General features: G+C 35.0%; 1 protein-coding gene across 10 annotated transcripts in view; it reads left to right on the top strand.

Moving 5' to 3' along the window:
- Positions 1-18,705, top strand: part of LOC121879334 (inositol hexakisphosphate and diphosphoinositol-pentakisphosphate kinase 2-like) — a 299,526-nt gene that overhangs the window by 121,818 nt on the left and 159,003 nt on the right. For all 10 annotated transcript variants that reach the window (XM_042385999.1, XM_042385963.1, XM_042385957.1 and 7 more), the window contains 6 exons: positions 2,271-2,411; positions 2,592-2,682; positions 3,450-3,604; positions 11,803-11,904; positions 12,034-12,224; positions 14,119-14,313. In XM_042385999.1, coding sequence (XP_042241933.1) covers positions 2,271-2,411; positions 2,592-2,682; positions 3,450-3,604; positions 11,803-11,904; positions 12,034-12,224; positions 14,119-14,313 — 875 coding nt within the window. The remainder of the gene's footprint in view (positions 1-2,270; positions 2,412-2,591; positions 2,683-3,449; positions 3,605-11,802; positions 11,905-12,033; positions 12,225-14,118; positions 14,314-18,705) is intronic.

The following is an 18,705-nucleotide window of genomic DNA, read 5'->3' as shown; positions in this document are numbered from 1 at the left end:
AAAGTTTTTCATCTCATCTGTCATATTCTCTCATTGCCATCATATTATGAATAATGTACTGTAGTGGTTTTATTTTATTCTCTCATCATCTTCATTGTGTGTAGTACATTATTTATTCATATGTATTACAGTACTGTACTGTACTAATCTGTTTAGCACTGTTTTGTTATACTGCTCATGGTCAAGAAGGAAATTTTTTATTAAAAAGAAACAAAGAAAATTAATTAACTTTATCTAAAGTTATAAGTTATTACTTGTGTGGCTAGTTGACTGAACACAGCATATGATAGTTTTCCTCAGTCACTCTACCAATTGGGGCAACATATGCATTGTTTGTATTAAGGCACTCTGGGTCAATCAGCACTCACTTCCTCTTCCATTGTGAATACTTCTCTGCAGTGCATGTTTACTCTGCCTTTGTCTCTCATTAAATATCTGGACTATCAAAATGTAAATTACTTCAAGACATTAGCACTTAAAAGAAGATGTTAGAAAATTTAAAAAATTTATCATAAACCATAAGAACATAAGAATGGAAGAAACTGCAGTGGGATTATTGGCCCATACTGGGCAGTCCCATTTACACCCAACCCCTATCGCTCATATATCCATCCAACCTATGTTTGAAGCTATCCAGCGTATTCAAGTTAATGATGAAGCTTGGTAACTTGTTCCACTCATCCACTACTTTATTTCCAAACCAATGTTTACCTATCTCACGCCTAAATCTAAATTTGTCTAATTTAAAACCATTGTTACGAGTTTGCTCCTTGTTGGATAGTTTGAGTACCTTTGTTATATCTCCATTGTTTAGTCCTGACTTTCATTTATACACCTCGATCAGATCACCTTTTACTCTACGTCTCTCAGGGGAGTGCAGATTAAGATGCTTTAACCTTTCTCTGTTCTCAAGGTTCCTAATGCTCGGGATTAGTCTTGTCATTATCCTCTGAATTCTTTCCAAGGATTCTATATCCATTCTGTAGTACGGTGACCAAAACTGAACTGCGTAATCCAAGTGAGGTTTCACAAGCGCAAGATATAGTTTTAGGATGACCTCGCTAGTCTTGTAGCTAACACTCCTTTGTATGAACCCAAGTACTTGTACATTGTTAGCCTTGTTTCGAGCAAATACACATTGTTGTATCTTTCTCAGTCGGATTTCTCTATAATGTCGTTGTTTATCTGGTATCTGGTTTCTCTGTTTACATCTCCTTGACTAAGTACTTTACATTTGTCCACATTAATTTTCATCTGCCATTTTTCAGACCATTCAAAAAATTTGTTCAGATCTTCCTGTAGTTTTGCGGACTCCACGTCAGATTTAATTATGCTGTATTTCTTTGTTGTACAAAAATAAAGCAAACAGAAACAAATGGCACCAAACATTGCACATTAGGTAATGAACTACAGTTTCTACGGCTGGATATATCCCAAATCATTGAAATATGACAAATAAAACGGGGAGGTAAAATGCTAAGGGAACAGCCATGGGACTAGGCGGGAATTTCTCTCATCTCGATTCACAAAAGCTAGCAGACATCAACTCTCAAGTGTCAACAGATATCAGCACTGGGGTACTTAACCAACAAAAACATTTCTCACACCCAATAGCAGATTATTAAATACAGTACGGTACTTTATCCACTAACTTGGCATCTCCCCATCTTAAATGCTGTGTTGTGACAAGATTTAATAATATATGCTACAAAGTATTAAGAAGTAATGTAGAGGTTTAAGATTTTCATCCTCTGTCAAGTACAGAGTATAAAGAAATTTGGTGCAAATGAACAAAAATCTTGGCCAATGATGGACGAGGTGCAGTATATTGTATAGTTAATGTGTGTGCCATAGTATTTTAATGTGAGCTCTACCATACTGGCAGCACGAGTCAAGTGTCCAGCTGATCTGTTACTATCAGCTGACCACCCGGTAAAGATTACTTTCATAGCTACTTTCCAAAATTTTATCTGAGCACTCACAGTTTTTGAAGTGATTGACAGAGGGGCTACACTGCTACTCTTACATTGCATTCATTTGCTCTTCCTTGCACAAAATTACTTATTCATATAATTACTGAGTACACCCACTCTCAATGTCTTGTTTATTCATTCTTATTCATCAACTCATTTTAATTTCAGCCACTGTTCAGCATCTTACCTCAGTTCTCAATAACATATTGCCCCCTTTCTCATATGTTTTAAAGAGAAAATCATAGTATTTTCAACAACATTGAATTTTCATACAGTATTTTCTACTTTTTTCAACAGGAACCAGTTGAGCAATGGCCACTTTGCGACTGCTTAATAAGTTTCCACTCAAAGGGATTTCCCCTTGAAAAAGCTCAAGCATATACAGATCTCAGAAAGCCTTACATCATCAATGACCTTGATATGCAGTATGATCTTCAGGTTAGTTCTAATGCCACTCCACATTACACATGTTTTTTGCATTACTATGTATCGTTGAATAAATTAGTGTCCTTTAGTTTGGGCTTAAAGATGAAAATTTATATTTTATAAAGATTTTACTACACAAGTGCAAAATGTTCCTGAGGTGTGTGCTGATAATTTTTTTTATATATATTCCAGGATAGAAGAGTAGTGTACAGCACTTTACAGACAGAAGGAATTGAATTGCCTCGATTTGCAATCCTCGATAGAGACTCAAAAGATCCGTCCAGTAAGTGTGGTTTAATTTTTATTTATTAATTGTAACAAAGGCTTTTATTTTTATCCAGACTTGTACTGTATATTAGAGTTTAACTATTTATATTCTTCATTTGAAGTTTTAATGGTTCAGTATTCTAATGTCTGTTTCATTGTACTGTACTGCATTAAAATTGTGGTTCACTTTAAAGCAGAGCAATTACAGCACATGGCTTTTTAGTTATTTGCTATTAAATTATTATATACTGTACAGTTTTTGCTATAATTTGCTTTACTGTATTTCTTTGTTTCAAATTTAGGAGGCTTAAGATGCATTTAAATAAAGCTGATTAATTAGTGCATTACCTTTATGTATTTTCAATATCTATATACAATACTGTACTGTACTGTAAATGAATAACTTATGGTATGTGTAAGGCCTTGAGTGATGTATGGGGATGGATGTGTTCCTAGTCAGTAATGTCTGCTGCATTGAAGTGACTTGAGTAAACCTGATAGATATCAAGGGGTCTTATTATGGAAAGGGAACAACTAAGAAGAATACATCTTATGACAACAGTACAGTAATTATGAATGAGGGTACAGGTAGATCTTTGTTCGCCTTTAATTTCTGCCATTTGCATTATAATGGGAAGAGGTTTGAGTGTAAATAATGTTGAGAAACTGTTTGCTCATACACTGTAAAGTAATCATACATTTTAGTGCTATACAGTATCTATGTTAAAGTGTAGTACCATGTGTCCTTTATTCAGTTAAAAATGAATTTTGTTTGATTTTCAGAACGTGAACTGATAGAAGGTGAAGATCATGTGGAAGTTAATGGAGTAATATTTAACAAACCTTTTGTGGAGAAGCCTGTGTCTGCAGAAGACCACAATATATACATCTATTACCCCACGTCTGCTGGAGGGGGCTCTCAGAGATTGTTTAGGAAGGTGTGTACAACTCGATGCAGTTTATCACCCCTTCGGTACAAGTTAGCAGCTCCTTCGGTCTCATCCAAGGTTTGGTGTGTCCAGGTAGGGTAGGAGAGGTAGGCTAAAGAGAGAAGAGTTTCTGGGTTGTTAGTGCTGCCACTTCTCCTGCACCTCTTAAGTAGAGTTGCAAGCAGCAATTACTAGGTTGTATTAAGAGTAATTCTATGAATATAACATGTGATGTCATATTTATCTAGATTGTTAAATGGTTATATCTTTTAGTCTTCTCACAAAGTGCAGCACAAAAGATTATTAGTGATATATGTGTAAGATTTAAAACTCCTAGCTCATTATGTAGAACTATCCCAAGCTCGGCAAGTTAGTTTAAAGTGCATTCATTCATGTACTTGTTGTATTCCTCCTCTTCAGATGATATACAGTAATCCCTCACTAACTATGGGCTTACCAACCAGAAATTTGAGTATCCACTTTTTATATTTTGCACACTGATTTACCAGCCACGATATCCAGTTTCAAATAGCATGAGTTTCCACTGACACTGCAGGTAATTGCTAGTTCAGAGCAGAGGGAATGTTTGCAAGATGAAATCTACCAAGTGGTTTGTCTTGTTCAATTCATGGTGTACAGTATATACCATGCCAAGGTCCTTTTCCTTCTGTAGCCTCATTCAATCAATTGCTTTTTTTCATCCCTCATATTATAGGTTGTATGGCTTTCTAATGTCCTGGTAGTAGTCATAACTTAACACTCAAGATCAGAGCATAGGGGTGGCAGCCACAACCCTTGTGGTTGCATGTAGTTATCCTGCTTCTTCAATGAGCCACTAAGTCACTATCACTCAAAAGGATATACTGTACCTTTATTGATAAAATACATTTTCAATAATAGAAAAACTTTTTTTACAAAATTTAATGTAATGTTATGATTTTTAGTAATATGAATATTTAATTAAAAATTTGTGATGAATACAATAGGGTCTCAGAGAACACGAGGGTTACATTCCTGGGATCTTCGAGTAAGTGCAAATTCCCGTATACAGTATTAGGGTCCCCTTTTTTATACTAAGGTAGCCGACACGCATCAACAGAGTTTGATATGCCATTTCTTAGTAAGTCTGAAATATATCTGGACCTTTTCTTTGAGAGTTCTCACAGTATGCACCTTTTTCTCACTCACCACCACAAGCACTGTAACTACTTTACCTCTTAGGGGCCATGATTGCAGTAATATTCTGTAGTTGAGAAAAACTTTACCAGCGAGAATGCCTGGGAGATGTTCTCGGAACCAATGCGAGAGAGAGAAGGATGCCAGAGTTATGTTAAGGTTATTTATCAACTTTTAATTTCGGGCAGATACGTAACTTCTTTTTCTTCTCTCTGTTGCATGCACACACCATCTTTCATACAGAATGTGAAAATTAAGATAATTATCATAAGGTAAAGAACATAAAGGGAATAAACATTTCTTTATGGGAGCTGTGACCTACAGTATGTTAAGGTTATTTTTCAACTCATAATTTTGGGTAGATATACATAATTTTCTTAAATTTTTTTATCCTACGACATGCATACAAAATCATTCATACAGAATTTGCAAAAATATAAATAATAATTATTAGGTCAGAAAACATAAGGAATAAACTTTCTTTGTGTGCTGGAGTTAGCACACACACAGAGGGGGGGGGGCATGAGGGATCTCAACTGCTCGCTGTGTCCAGTGTGTTAAACTTGCCAAGTGGTAATGCAGATTTTTCTATTTTATTTATTAGTATTACTTTTATTTATTCCTCACATTTACAAGTACGTACAATATTGTATACAGGTAAGCCTCTATTTGTGGTAGGGTTAGGTTTCTGTAAACCCTTTGCAGGTCGAAATATCATAATCAATTTCTTCATAACATGAGGTTCAATAGGATAGGCTCCTGGCCAGTCAGACATCCATATATATCACAAATCTAAGGGGACTCTTAACGTGGAGTGGAGATAGCAACCTGAGTCTCACACAGACTTTGGGGAGTCTTAAGAGTGAGGGCTGGAGGTGTAGCCTTTGCCTGGACCTTAAAGATGGTGAGCAAAATGCTTGCCAGACATTTTCAAAGTTACACTGCTCACTTCACAGTCACAAAAACAGAGGGAAAACACTTGACAGTCACTAAAGCTGAGTAGCTACTTTTATAAAGTTTACATTGACAATTAAACTAAAAATAACTCACAGTACTATGTTATAATAAGGGGGTTAACTAAACATAAAATAATATATACAGGGTATATACATTTACTGTACTGTACAGGTTGGTACCTGTGGGACCAAGACCAAACCACTTTTGAGGATTTTCTGCTTTCCTGGGTCTTAAGTCAATCATGTTACCCCAGGCCTATTAGTAGGCTATGTCAAATTTTGCTTCCACACACAAACTCAACTGAATGTTTGATTTACTTCTTAAGTAATAAAATAAAGGAACGATTGTTTATTGTATACACTGTACTTTAAATAAAAACGATCTACCTTACATACAGTCTATTAGGCATCGAGTGTTCCCACATGAGAACAAGCAGCATCTGGCATAAGTTACCTAGAATCTTTGACCAATATTAATCTCAAAAGCTATGTGAAAACAATATTCATATTTTGTACTTTACAATTAAATCAGACAGTAATTCTCTACCTCTGGCAAATGTCGCAACACACTTTAAAAGCTTCTGGAACATCTTCAAACCCAGTAACTTGCTCTTAGAGAACTCACAGCTCTTAACTACCAGTAGACTGTATTTAATGAACATTTGTAATTACAGTACAGTATGCATGCAATGCTGTTCTTTATTTTGTTATATAAATTAAGAAATAAACAAATATTTAACTGAATTTGTGTGCTTGTTTGATGCAGTTTCTGAATAACGTCCGTGTTCTCCATTGTCATTTCAAACATATTTCGTAGGATTTAAATGTCATTTTGGGGAATATTCCTCCTCTGTAGGAATTTGTCTCAACTTTTGCAATAGAGTCTATGGGAAAATGTGATTCAATTTATGAAATTTTTCAGGAATGGAACCTTTTTGTAAATTGGGGACTGCCTGTGCAGGTATGTCTGTCAGGAGTAATTTCCCCAAACCCCTTATATCTCAATAGACCCGGCCCATTCCAGTCATGGCCCATGCCAGTCATGGTTTTTTTCAACCGTGGGAGAATTCTAGAACATAACTCTTGTGATTGGTGAGGGATTACTGTACATATTTTTAATTACCGCCGTACATGAACCTTAAACTTGAATTAGATAATGTTGAATTTAAGGGTAGAAACATAAGAATACTATATTACAAGGGGAGGCTGCATTGAATTAGAATGATTGACTTTTTCAAGATTTAAATAGGAGAAATAGATGTACTGTACTGTTACGTGTAGAGATTTCTTTCTTGAATGAAAAAGTTGCGTAGTTAGATGCTTAAGTATAGTATGTTCATGGAGAAAGTCTTTTTTAGTAAGGTTAGCAAACTGTATTATTTTGGGAAAAAAGAAATGCAATTTATGAATTATTGTTACTGGCATATGGGAAGTTTACAGAGAAGTACAGTACATTATTTGAACCAGAAAGTGCTGTGTGAGCAAATGTTGAGGTTGATTTATAAACTTGCATTAAAATCTCATTCTAAATTATATACATTTAAATATATTTGTATGCATTTCTCATCTTTCTCAATCATACATTTAACAGTACTGTATTGCCAAATTTGACCCTGTTATGATCTACTTTTAATTGCTGTTTGGAAACTAGTGAATTAGTTGGGTGTAAACTCTAATATTCCCTAACGGTCCCACCTGTCTAATGAGAAGAGAAGCTGTAAGTGTGTCATAACAATTTTTCTTACAGTAGAACTCAATAAAAAATAGTGTTTTTCCTTCCTTTATCATCATTATGTTTTACAATAATATAAGATTAAGCTGCAGTTCATCACATATGATGGTAAGTGTTAGTAAAATTAAAGTTTTGAAGTAAAGCTCAAATAAAAAAATTATTTACAAAATATGAATTACAGTATTTTATGAAGCTGCATGAGAGAGAAAATCTGTAATTGTTTCATATTGTTTTCAAAATACATTGTAAATAACAAAAATATCTTCAGTGAGGAAAATTAATGATAAGGAATTTACATTTGCAAAAGTAATTTACCGTCTTTTGATTAAAAGAAAAATATTTTAGCCATTTTTTGACTGCAATAGAGACTAATGCACAGTTTGCCTACATGTTTGCAAATGATTGTCTGTGTATACGTGCATGCATATAAACATGAAGGTATAGTGTACTGAATTGTGTGCTTACACAATTATGGCTACTAAATTAATATTTAGATACAGTATTGTATTTTGAAATTTGACTGTTTTAACTGATCAGAAATATTGAGTAAGAATATTTTGTTTCAATAATTTGAGTTCTGCTGTAATTTTTATTTTTAAGATAATGCTTCTTTAAATTTTTTATCGTATTTATTTTACATTAACAGCACCTTAGGGATATAAATTTTCAAGCAGAGTACAGTACAGTATATTTTTTTTTCCAGTGACATAATTGAGGCATGTTTTGCAAGTTGAGTTATGCATGTTTAACATAGAGTATATACTGTACTTTTAAGGTTAATAGTTTTCTTAGTTTTTATTCATCACTTTCTGTGAGATCACTTTTTTGTACTTTCTGTATTAATGTTCAGTGATGTTCAGGGTAACGTAGTACATGTAAGTTTGCTCTAGTTGTAAACACTGTATATACTGTACAGTACTGTATATGTGTGATTTTATTAGTCGGTAAAAGCTACAGTCGCTACTGTGCAGTATTGAGGGTACCAGTATCCATGGTATTTTGAGAACATTGCCATGATGGCTATGTATTGTTGTCCAAAAAATCAACAAGGAAAAATGTAACTATTTAAAGTTAATGATGTACACATAGTGGGCTCATGCTATATGGTGTAAGGTTATTGCTGTATTGCATAAGGTAAATGCTGTATGGTATAAGGTTTGTGCAATATAGTGTAAGGTTAATGCTGTATGATATAAGGTAAATGCTATATAATTTAAGGTTCATGCTATGTGGTGTAAGGTTACTGCTGTATGGTCTAAGTCTAGTGCTGTATAGATCTGTGGAGAGTGTAATGGATGATGGGATTTCAAAGAGAGTACTAGAGTGTGTAAGTGGCTCAAGTACAAGTGAGGAAGAGTGTGTCAAAGGGGCTCAAGTACTAGTGAGGAAGAGTGTGTCAAAGGGGCTCAAGTACAAGTGAGGAAGAGTGTGTCAAAGGGGCTCAAGTACTAGTGAGGAAGAGTGTGTCAAAGGGGCTCAAGTGTTACTGAAGAAGAGTGTGAAAGTGGCTCAAGTACTAGTGAGGAAGAGTGTGTCAAAGAGGCTCAAGTGTTAGTATATTGTATATAAGGAACTGAAGTACAGGTATAGGTGTAGAAGGGGTTAAGTTTCAATGTAGAAGAGTGTCGGGAAAGAGTCTTCAATGTTGGAAAGCAGGCAAGAAGGGCAAATTTAGGTAGGGCATTCTGGATGTCTGAGATATTACCTGAAGGAACAAATTGAGAGTAAAAGTTTGAGTATTGTAGATGATTACAGAGGTGAGATATTTTAATGATGAGACAGTTTTAATAATTGGTTCTCCTTCTCTCTCTTTTATATTTCTTTTTCTCTATTCTTTCTTCTTTTTATTCTTTCTTTATGTCCTTTTCATCTTTCCTCCATCATTAATCCTTTTAATCCTTAATTTTGCATTCTTCATTGGGTTTTCGTTTTTCACTTTCTTTTTCTTGTTTTCTCCATCCATTCATTCTTCTTCATATCCTTTAATTCCTTCTTCTGTCTTTGGCGGAGTGTTGGAGGTATAGCATTAACGTGAGTATTTCTCACTCTTGTGTCCTGAATTCAGTCCCCAGCTTGGGACAGATGTAAGAAGGGTATTATCCAGTGGGAAACTCATCAAACATTGCAAGTTTTCTCCGGGTTCTCTGGTTTCCTACTTTCCTCCTGTACTGACACTGGACATGAAAGTTCACAACAAAGTAACAAAGAAAAGACCAACTGCCCTGATGGCTAGTAAGCTCATGAGTGTTGAAACGATAGAAAATAAATTTTTAAACATTCTTCCTTTTTCATCGTATTTCTTCTTTTCTTTCTTCTTTCTTTAGGTTCTCCTTTTTTCAGTTTTTTCTTTCTTTGCAGCCTGGATGATACTTTTCCACCAGTATACAATACTAGAACAACATTGCATAAGTACATGTAAACATTGTGCGTGCGTGCGTGTGTTTGTTTGTTTGTTTGTTTTGAGTTACTGGGAGGATAAATTAGTCATACTTCAGCTCTGCACTAGGACGTAAACAAGGGGCACACAGACCTTAAAAAGAGGGAAGTAATAGGGATAATAGTGAAAAACAGGGGTGGAAGCAACTAAGGTTACACACAAGGTTAGAAGTCTCATCTTGGGCTCCTTTGCTACAGTATTTGATTCAGTCACCGATATTTTCATGCTGGTAAGAGATTTCAATCAAATGACTTACGATATTTGTAACACTTTGCAAGTCATTTAAATTTTGCATAAATTTTGTTGTACTGCTGAGGCCTCTAACAACAGCCAAACTGAGCTCGATATGTGATTTGGCAAAGGTCTGTTCAATTAAGTTACCCAAAAAATTGTGACCTATTCAAGCTTATAATGTATGGCAACTTTTTTGTTACCTTTAATCTTAAATATGAAAAAGCAACTAACCAAACGAATATTAAATGAAACTGACCAGTAGACAGCAGCGTATTGTACTGTTATAACGATCTATATCTCGGCAGGAAATTTAAACTTAAAAAATTCAGATGGTTTCACACATTTTGGCTGAATTCCATATTGTATCCAAGAAAAACATTGTGTCAAGTCAAACAAAGATCAATTTTATTGCAAAATCTCTTCTGGAAATGTCAGTGCAAATAAACATCTTTCAATTGATACTCTTATACCCTGTAGTAATTTTATTAGTATCAGGTTTCACACAACATTGAATATTAATTTTTTCCTCCATGAATTATTTTAGAACAAAAAACCATGAAAACTATGACCCATAAAATTATTAAAAGATCATCAAACAAGCTGATTGTTCAAAGGTTTAAATGAATTACATGTCTATTTGATGGGCAGTCTAGGAAAGAAGGGAATGAATTCATTTATTCAGCAGTCAAAATTTTAGGCTCCCATGCTCTATATTTTTCTTTTTATGACAACATGTACAGAAGATATATTCATATATGTTTGTTTGATATTTGACCAAGGTAGACTATACAAATTGAATTTTGGCATCCACATTGATTTTGAACACTCCATGGCATATACTGTACCAAGTTGAGGTGTCAGGTACATCCTTGTTATCACTATCATGTACAGTATGTACAAAATGAGTCCATTAGTCATTGTCTACAATAATTATTTTGGTATTTCCTGAAATAACACCTAATGACATCATGTAGCCCATTCATCCTCTTGTCCTCATCCCATTAAACATACTGCCATAAATCATCCTGTGCTATGTACTTCATATGCCTGTACTATCTTATGAGTATTGTTCTCTTAAATATTCAACTCTGAAGATTTTCTAACGTCCCACATTATTCTTACACCTTCATTCCTTATTTGGTCAATTCCATTCTCCATACTCCCATGATGTTTCTCAAGTCATCCATCTGTACTATCAGAACAAGAATAGTGCTGCATGCAGTTTCCTTGCACACACACTACCCATAGACTCTTCTGATAGTTAATTCTCATTGTATATTACTGTACTGTATTGTTTATTTAGGCTTATTCATTCTCTTCTCATTGGACATTGCTCTTAAATAATTGAATTCCTTCACAACTCCAGCTCTTCTTCATTCATTGTGATATTGTACCTGAAAAGTTCCTCCTTCAAATACCGTTTCTTTACCCTTTTCAACATTCACTTTTGACATTTTCTCCTGTAAACTTTATAACATTATACTACTGTACTTGAACCTTTCTCTCCAACTGTTCAAAAAAAGTTTTTCTTCATCAACAAAAAAGAAATTTAAAAAATAAATTGCTTTGTACAGTCACCATAATTTACATGAATATCTTTCTGAAATTACCCTCGGGTAATGGTAGTTGTTTGCCTGAATTTTATTGTTATTGTTTTTATTCATTCACACAGATTGGGTCCAGAAGTAGTGTTTATTCCCCTGAAAGCAGAGTAAGAAAAACTGGTTCCTATATATATGAAGATTTCATGCCAACAGATGGTACAGATGTTAAAGTAAGTCTGCCTCTTTGTGTTAATTTTCACTTATGATTATATAAAGCTTCACCAACATGTAATGATAGTCTGAAATTACAGTTTTTATTTGTTATAATCTTCTGTTATGTGAAAATTTGTCTTTTATAGGTGTATACAGTCGGTCCAGACTATGCCCATGCAGAAGCCCGTAAATCTCCAGCGTTAGATGGGAAAGTTGAACGGGACAGTGAGGGAAAAGAAGTGCGGTATCCAGTAATTTTATCCAATGCAGAAAAATTAATAGCAAGAAAAGTGTGTGTTGCTTTCAAACAGACTGTGTGTGGATTTGACTTGTTAAGGTGGGTTACCACTTCTTTACTATTTTTACTCTTGAAAATATTCATAAGATTTAACCAGCTAATCCAACTTGAGTAAAAAATTATGATCCTCAGATTAATGTGTGTTATTTTACACTAATGCAAGAATTGGGATGTCCGTCATTTCAGCCACAGTTAACAGATGAAGGAAATGCCATATAGTGTGACATTTTCTATCTTATATCAGAATTCATCCATTCCTCTGCAGTGTCCAGAACCAATAGTTCATATTGTGCATACTGTATAGGCAGACCTCAATTGTACTGTAAAAACGTGAAAATAGTTTATGTTCAAGAGAGCCACAAGCAACATGTTACCTCCACTGATCAAAGATACAAACTGACGCCTTGGTGGGTGAGTGAAGTGGCTGATTGGCGCACTAAAAACTAGTTTCCTGTACTGCAATTATGTTAAATAAGTGTTCAAATGACTAATAATTTTAATATAAAACTTTGAAAAATATTTAATAGCACAACCTTCTTGATATTTACTCAAATGGGAACGAATTTAAGCTCTAGAACCGATTACTGTATTGGCAAACTAATATTCCAGCTGGTGAGCAAGTGAAAACATATTGACATGATTTCGTAAGAATTTCGTTAACCTAATTGAATATTCTTATGGAAGGTAATTTGTTAACCGAAATTTCGTTAACCGAGGCGTTCATTAACTGAGGGATCACTGTATAGCCAAACTGACACACACACTCTTGTTTATTACATATTTTCCTTGGACACATGTTTATATTAGTACTGTATCCATTTTACACATTTATCTATAAAATGTATTATGGCAGGCGCTTGGTCCCAAACTTTTTGGTTGACAGATAATCTTCTTAAATAACTGTTAATATTGTATGCAACACCTTGAGATGCTTAATGTCAGCACCTCATTAGCCTCTGATTCTGTAAAAAAACAGATGGAAAATTATGTAACTTTAGGGTTTTGATCATACGGTTGGGGAATGATTTTACTAGGGTGGCATTTTCTAGAAAATTCAGAGAAAAATTTCGGGGATGGGGGACTTTTCTCGGGGTTTGAGAGATGATGTAATATGCAATTTTCGGAAATTCCAAGAAAATTTTCCCTGTGCCAGGAAAATTTCAGGGATGGGGGATTATTCCGGGCTTGAGAGGGTCGTCTCGTTACCTGGAAATCTCTCATTCCTGGCCCTAATTGCTCTGCACCAATTGTTCCAGGTAACGGACATATCACTGATATATTCCCCATAACTTTTAATTCTATTTTGTTGGAACATTGTACTTAGGGTCTTCCTGCATTGCCAAGTGACTGTTACAATTAAATAGATTAATAGTTCTATTTATTATAGTATGAATAGTCTTGTTGTCCAGTCTGACATTTTTATTTATCCAAGAACATTTAGAGAAATCTTCCATTATGTAAAACATCCTAACAAAAATGGCACAAAATGGCAAAGTTTTATAATAGTACAGTACAGTGCAGTACAAGTATTTGGTTCGCTTGTTTAGTTATTTATAGGTATTAAGCCTTTCAGTATGGTCAGTCATGGAGAGGATGATCAGGCAGGGGAAGCATAGGTGAGTTTAGGAAGTATGTAAGTTGTGTAAATGCTTTAGAGCTCAGGCTTGGGAATACTGAGGGTCGTGAGACGATGCATGCATGCACTTTTTTTAAATAGATATTTTACTACATCTATTGTACAGGGGTACTGTACTTCATATCTTGTTGGGTATTTTTAATATTGTGTAACTACTGTATGTTCATTAACTACTACAGTATGTTATAGATATCCAAATTTTTATTTTCAATTTGGACTTTCTGCTTCATAATTACTGATAATTTGTTTATATTTAATGTATTCAAAATGCTATATAAAGATTTTTTTCTCCAACAGAGCAAATGGGAAATCATATGTCTGCGATGTTAATGGGTTTAGCTTCGTGAAAAATTCAAGTAAATACTATGATGACTGTGCAAAAATACTAGGCAATATGATTCTACGAGAATTAGCCCCCACCTTCCACATCCCATGGGCAATTCCTTTCCAGCTAGATGATCCGCCAATTGTGCCAACAACTTTCGGGAAAATGTATGTACTGTAATGGTAACGAAGTTATTGTTGTTTGTTACAAAATGCTTTTGCTTTGATTGTTTTTTTTTTAATTTGCAAGATGTTTTTATTGCCTTTTTTTCTTTCAGTAACATTTTTAAATTGAAAAATATTATTTTCTAGCATATGCCCTTAACCCAGGTGGCTCTTATAATACAGGCTGCATACTAGGATTTCTGGCTCTCTGGATCATCGTTGTAGGTATACCAGTACTACTGGTGTTTAAGCCAGAAATAAGAGAATGGTGGGTAGAATAATTGTATGCTAATAAGGATAGACTTGAAGGAGAAAAAGAATAAGGAAATGAAATTAAAGCTACCAACATTGTAAGGAAGTTAAGATAGTTGTGACCAGTTTGAACACTGAGCTGGAATGACAGGGTTGATAAAAAAAAATATATATTTTTAAACACCAAAAACCATTGGCTTATTATTTTTTTAATGCTATTGTTTTGATTTTCAAAGGTCAAATTCAGTATTTTTCATCCTTTTTATATAATTTTTTTAATATGATATTAATCATAAACATTACATTTTGGATGATTTAACTTTTATTTATACTCTTTTTCATCTAAAAAATTACTGTGAAAAGGCCATATTTGGATCAGTTATCCAGATTCATACTACCTGGAGCTACATGCTTAAGTGCAAAAATTAAGTTTGCATTCATCTTATTGCATAGAAAAAATATATTTTTTCTTATAATTTTTGCCACGTATCAGCTTACTAGCTGTTCGGGTGGTCTATCCAGAGTCAGTGTAGGAGGAAAGCGGGTACTGGGAAATATAATATTATGATGTTTTGTTATGGTCACCCGAGATAACACCCTTCTCGCATGTGTCTGGGCCGCATGTTACCCAAATGTATATGCCATCAGCACCAGCACTACAGGTATTTTGCCTTACAGTGAAGGATAATATATTTACTTGTATCTAACGTAACCTAACTTAACCATCTCTCTGTGCACACAAATAAATTATTCTTCACTGTAAGGCAAAATATCTGGAGTGCTGGTGCTGACGGCATATACATTTGGGTAACATGCATCCAGGCCGAGGCTCAAACCCTTGACATATTGGTGAAAGTTATGCGTGTTACCGTTCTACCACCAACATCAACTATGATTTGTTAAAATCAGAAGTCTACTTAATATTTTGTACTTTTTGATTCAAGATTAATATTTTAAAGTAAAGCAAAATAAAAATTTGATTAAATTCGCTTCCCTTGCTACCTTCAGTTCATTATTCCTCTGCTTTTCTTATCTCAGTCTTAACCTTACTGGCCTTATAATAATCTCGGAGGTAAACTTCACCACGATTTATTCTCCTACCTATAGCCTTCCTTTGTCCAATAATATTCTTTAAATAATTATTTATCCAGTTAGGGTCATTGTTGTTTGACCTGAGTTTTCTGTATGGTATGTTCTGCCTTTTTGCATTAAGTAACTCATTATTTAAATTGTTGTGGAGCTCGTCAACCTCGGATCTCGTTATCAGGTCATCCTCAACCGTCAGGTCTCCAGGTAAGGTGAGGTTGCCCTCTGTGGGCACATTGTGTGATGTCACCTCATGTGAGGTCATGTAATTCACCCCCAAGCATGATACCCCTTCTCTCAATTGCCTCTTCAAACTATCAAAGTTTGCCCTTCTGAAATCTGGGACTTTAGTGGAATTTTCCTTGCAGCTGCCCTGAAATTCTAATTGGAATCTTATTCCTTTGTGATCGCTGTTAGCAAGTTCGTTCCCTACCTCGACATTACTAATCAGGTTTTCTGTTTGACAGAATTAAATCGAGTATATTATTACCCCGGGTGGGTTCGGTTATATGTTGGCTTAGGAAACAGTCATGGATTGTTTCAAGAAAATCCTCTGATTCTGAGTTACCCGTAAGGTCAATCCAATCTATTTGGATAAAGTTAAAGTCGCCTACTATACAGACTTTGCTATGTATGGAGGCCCTGCGCATTTCACCCCAAATAAGTCATTCATTAACTCCATCGAGATTAGGAGGTCTATATCTTACTCCTGTGATTAATTTTTCCCTACCATCGATTAATTCTATCCAAATTTTTTCTGTATTCCGCTCAGTTTTTATTTCCTTATTTATTTCACACTTCAGATTATCTCTGACATAGATTGCTACTCCGCTTCCTTTCCTAATCTGCCTATCGGTATGGAATAATTTGTAACCGGCAATTTGGTGTTCGACAGGTAACTCACGTGAGTCTAGGTTTATCCGTGTTTCGGTGAATGCTATTATATTGATTATTTCGGTACATACCAACGCCCTGATTTCATTCATTTTGTTTCTCATACTTATACTGTTTGCGTAGTAGACATTTAAGTTCGTCGTGTTCTGAGTCCTCTCTTTGTCGCGTTTAGGTTTTAACTCCCTACCTAATTTAGTTTTGTCATTATTCCTAGCACTATTTCCCTGTAACCTTTCACTTTGTTTACCCGCTCCCACTGCAGTCTCCTCCACCGCCGTGCTCATATGTTCTCTTAGCAGTTTAAAGACTTCGACATGTTTTGAACTGCCCTCTCGAGAGAGCCAGCCAGGGTTGCCACCTATCCCTAGACAGATGCACCCTATTTGGGCCTCAAAAAATTGCCGTAGAAATGCATGAGCTTATATATTGGGAGTCAGTGGTAAAAATGGTGTTGTTATGGAATTTTGCGTTGCAGAAAGATTTTCAGAATGGAACCCTTCCATAACCCAGGGGATGCATTTACTGTAGCAGGTAGAGTACCAGTATAATTTTCATTGCTAAAAAATACAAGAATACATTTATTTTGTTTAGTATTTTTTCAATAAATTATAATTTATTTAAATGACTTATGATTTCTTAATTTATGAAGTTTGATAATTTGCCCTTCCTGAAATAAATTCTGTTGTGAAACATAGGAAATTACTTATATAAAGTGCAATTCCTTTTATAATCTAACTCTTCTGGATCAATGATGGTTCAGATACCTGGACATGCCTACAAGAACTTGTAATAATTTACGTTAGGTCAAAAATCGGTTTAGCGAGGCTTGACTCACTGGGTAAGGAAACAACTGTTGATGAGGTGGCCTGTGAGATGGCATGTTGCCTTTGTTACATGTAATGAAACTATAAAAGTTGTGGAATAATAATTATAATAATCTAATGTGGCTTAGAAATAAAGAAAATGTAATATAAAACTATAAAATAAGAAAAATTAAGAGCATAGGTGCGTGTGTGTGAGACGTGAATGTATGTGTGGACTTGTGGAAGTGGTGGGCTGCAACTCAGTCACTGATTAGCCACTCGCCCGGCTCGCGCTCCCTCCCCCAATGTGACACCATGGCACATGCACGCATGCACTCACTCATGCGTACGTACCTATGTCTCGGATTCAGCTTGGTGACTGTCCTGCTAAAATGTGTTGCATCGCCGAGGATGGTTTGAGTATAGAGGGAGCTACTTATTGCACATAAAGTCTGTTTATTTTGTATCACGAAATTAGATCCAACACCTTCCACCAACCAAAATGCCCAGCACGTTTGTAAACAACGTGGTTACAGCGCCACTTGTAGCAGACATGCGAATGAATGACTTTAGTTGCGTTCAGATTGTTGGACTAAATTCGAATTTTTACCGAATGGTACTAAAGAGGACAAAATTTGGATATTTGGAATTCAGATAAAAGTAATTGCACTGTAATTGACTATTCTTATTTATGATAATACAACATTGGTATCTGTTTATTAACAATAAATATTACATGTTAAAAGAAAAGTGACAAACCACACTTATAGTGAATATATACAGTACAGAAAGACTAAATTACCAAAAAGGCCTAAAACAATGGCAGTTGTGAAAAACAGCAGTAGGATCTGAACATATTTGACAAAGCAGGAGGTAATGAGTTGGACTGGTGGGACTATTCAAATACTTGGGAATTCATTTTTCATCTGGCTGCATGACTTCAAGATGTAATGTTAACAAGATAACCATATTATGAAGTACATGTAGGTTATATCCATATGTTTGGTCATGGCCTCAAATTTCATTTTTTTCATCGCCTTATGAGCAATTATGGGATATTAAGACCAGTCACGTTGAACTCGCTCGTTACAATTCGGTCAAACCTGTTGAATACAATTAATTCTTAGTATTTCAAATAATAAATCACATATACAGTAGGTAATTATACATAAATGTCTAATTGCCACATTTCCATGTTGTCACAACGATAAACAATACAATGGACACAGTCTACCTGAGTAAACTTAAGTACAAGTTGAACTTACGTGTTGAGGTCTCATACTGAATAAGTTATGTGTTCACCCTATGATAGTAGCAGCTAGAGTGTTGAAGCTGCCCACAGCCTTGGCTAACACATGTT

Source organism: Homarus americanus, unplaced genomic scaffold (assembly GCF_018991925.1).
Source record: "Homarus americanus isolate GMGI-L3 unplaced genomic scaffold, GMGI_Hamer_2.0 scaffold15169, whole genome shotgun sequence".
Classification (NCBI taxonomy): Eukaryota; Metazoa; Arthropoda; class Malacostraca; order Decapoda; family Nephropidae; genus Homarus; species Homarus americanus.
Note: the sequence above shows the minus strand (reverse complement) of the source record. Positions and strands in the feature narration are given on the sequence as shown.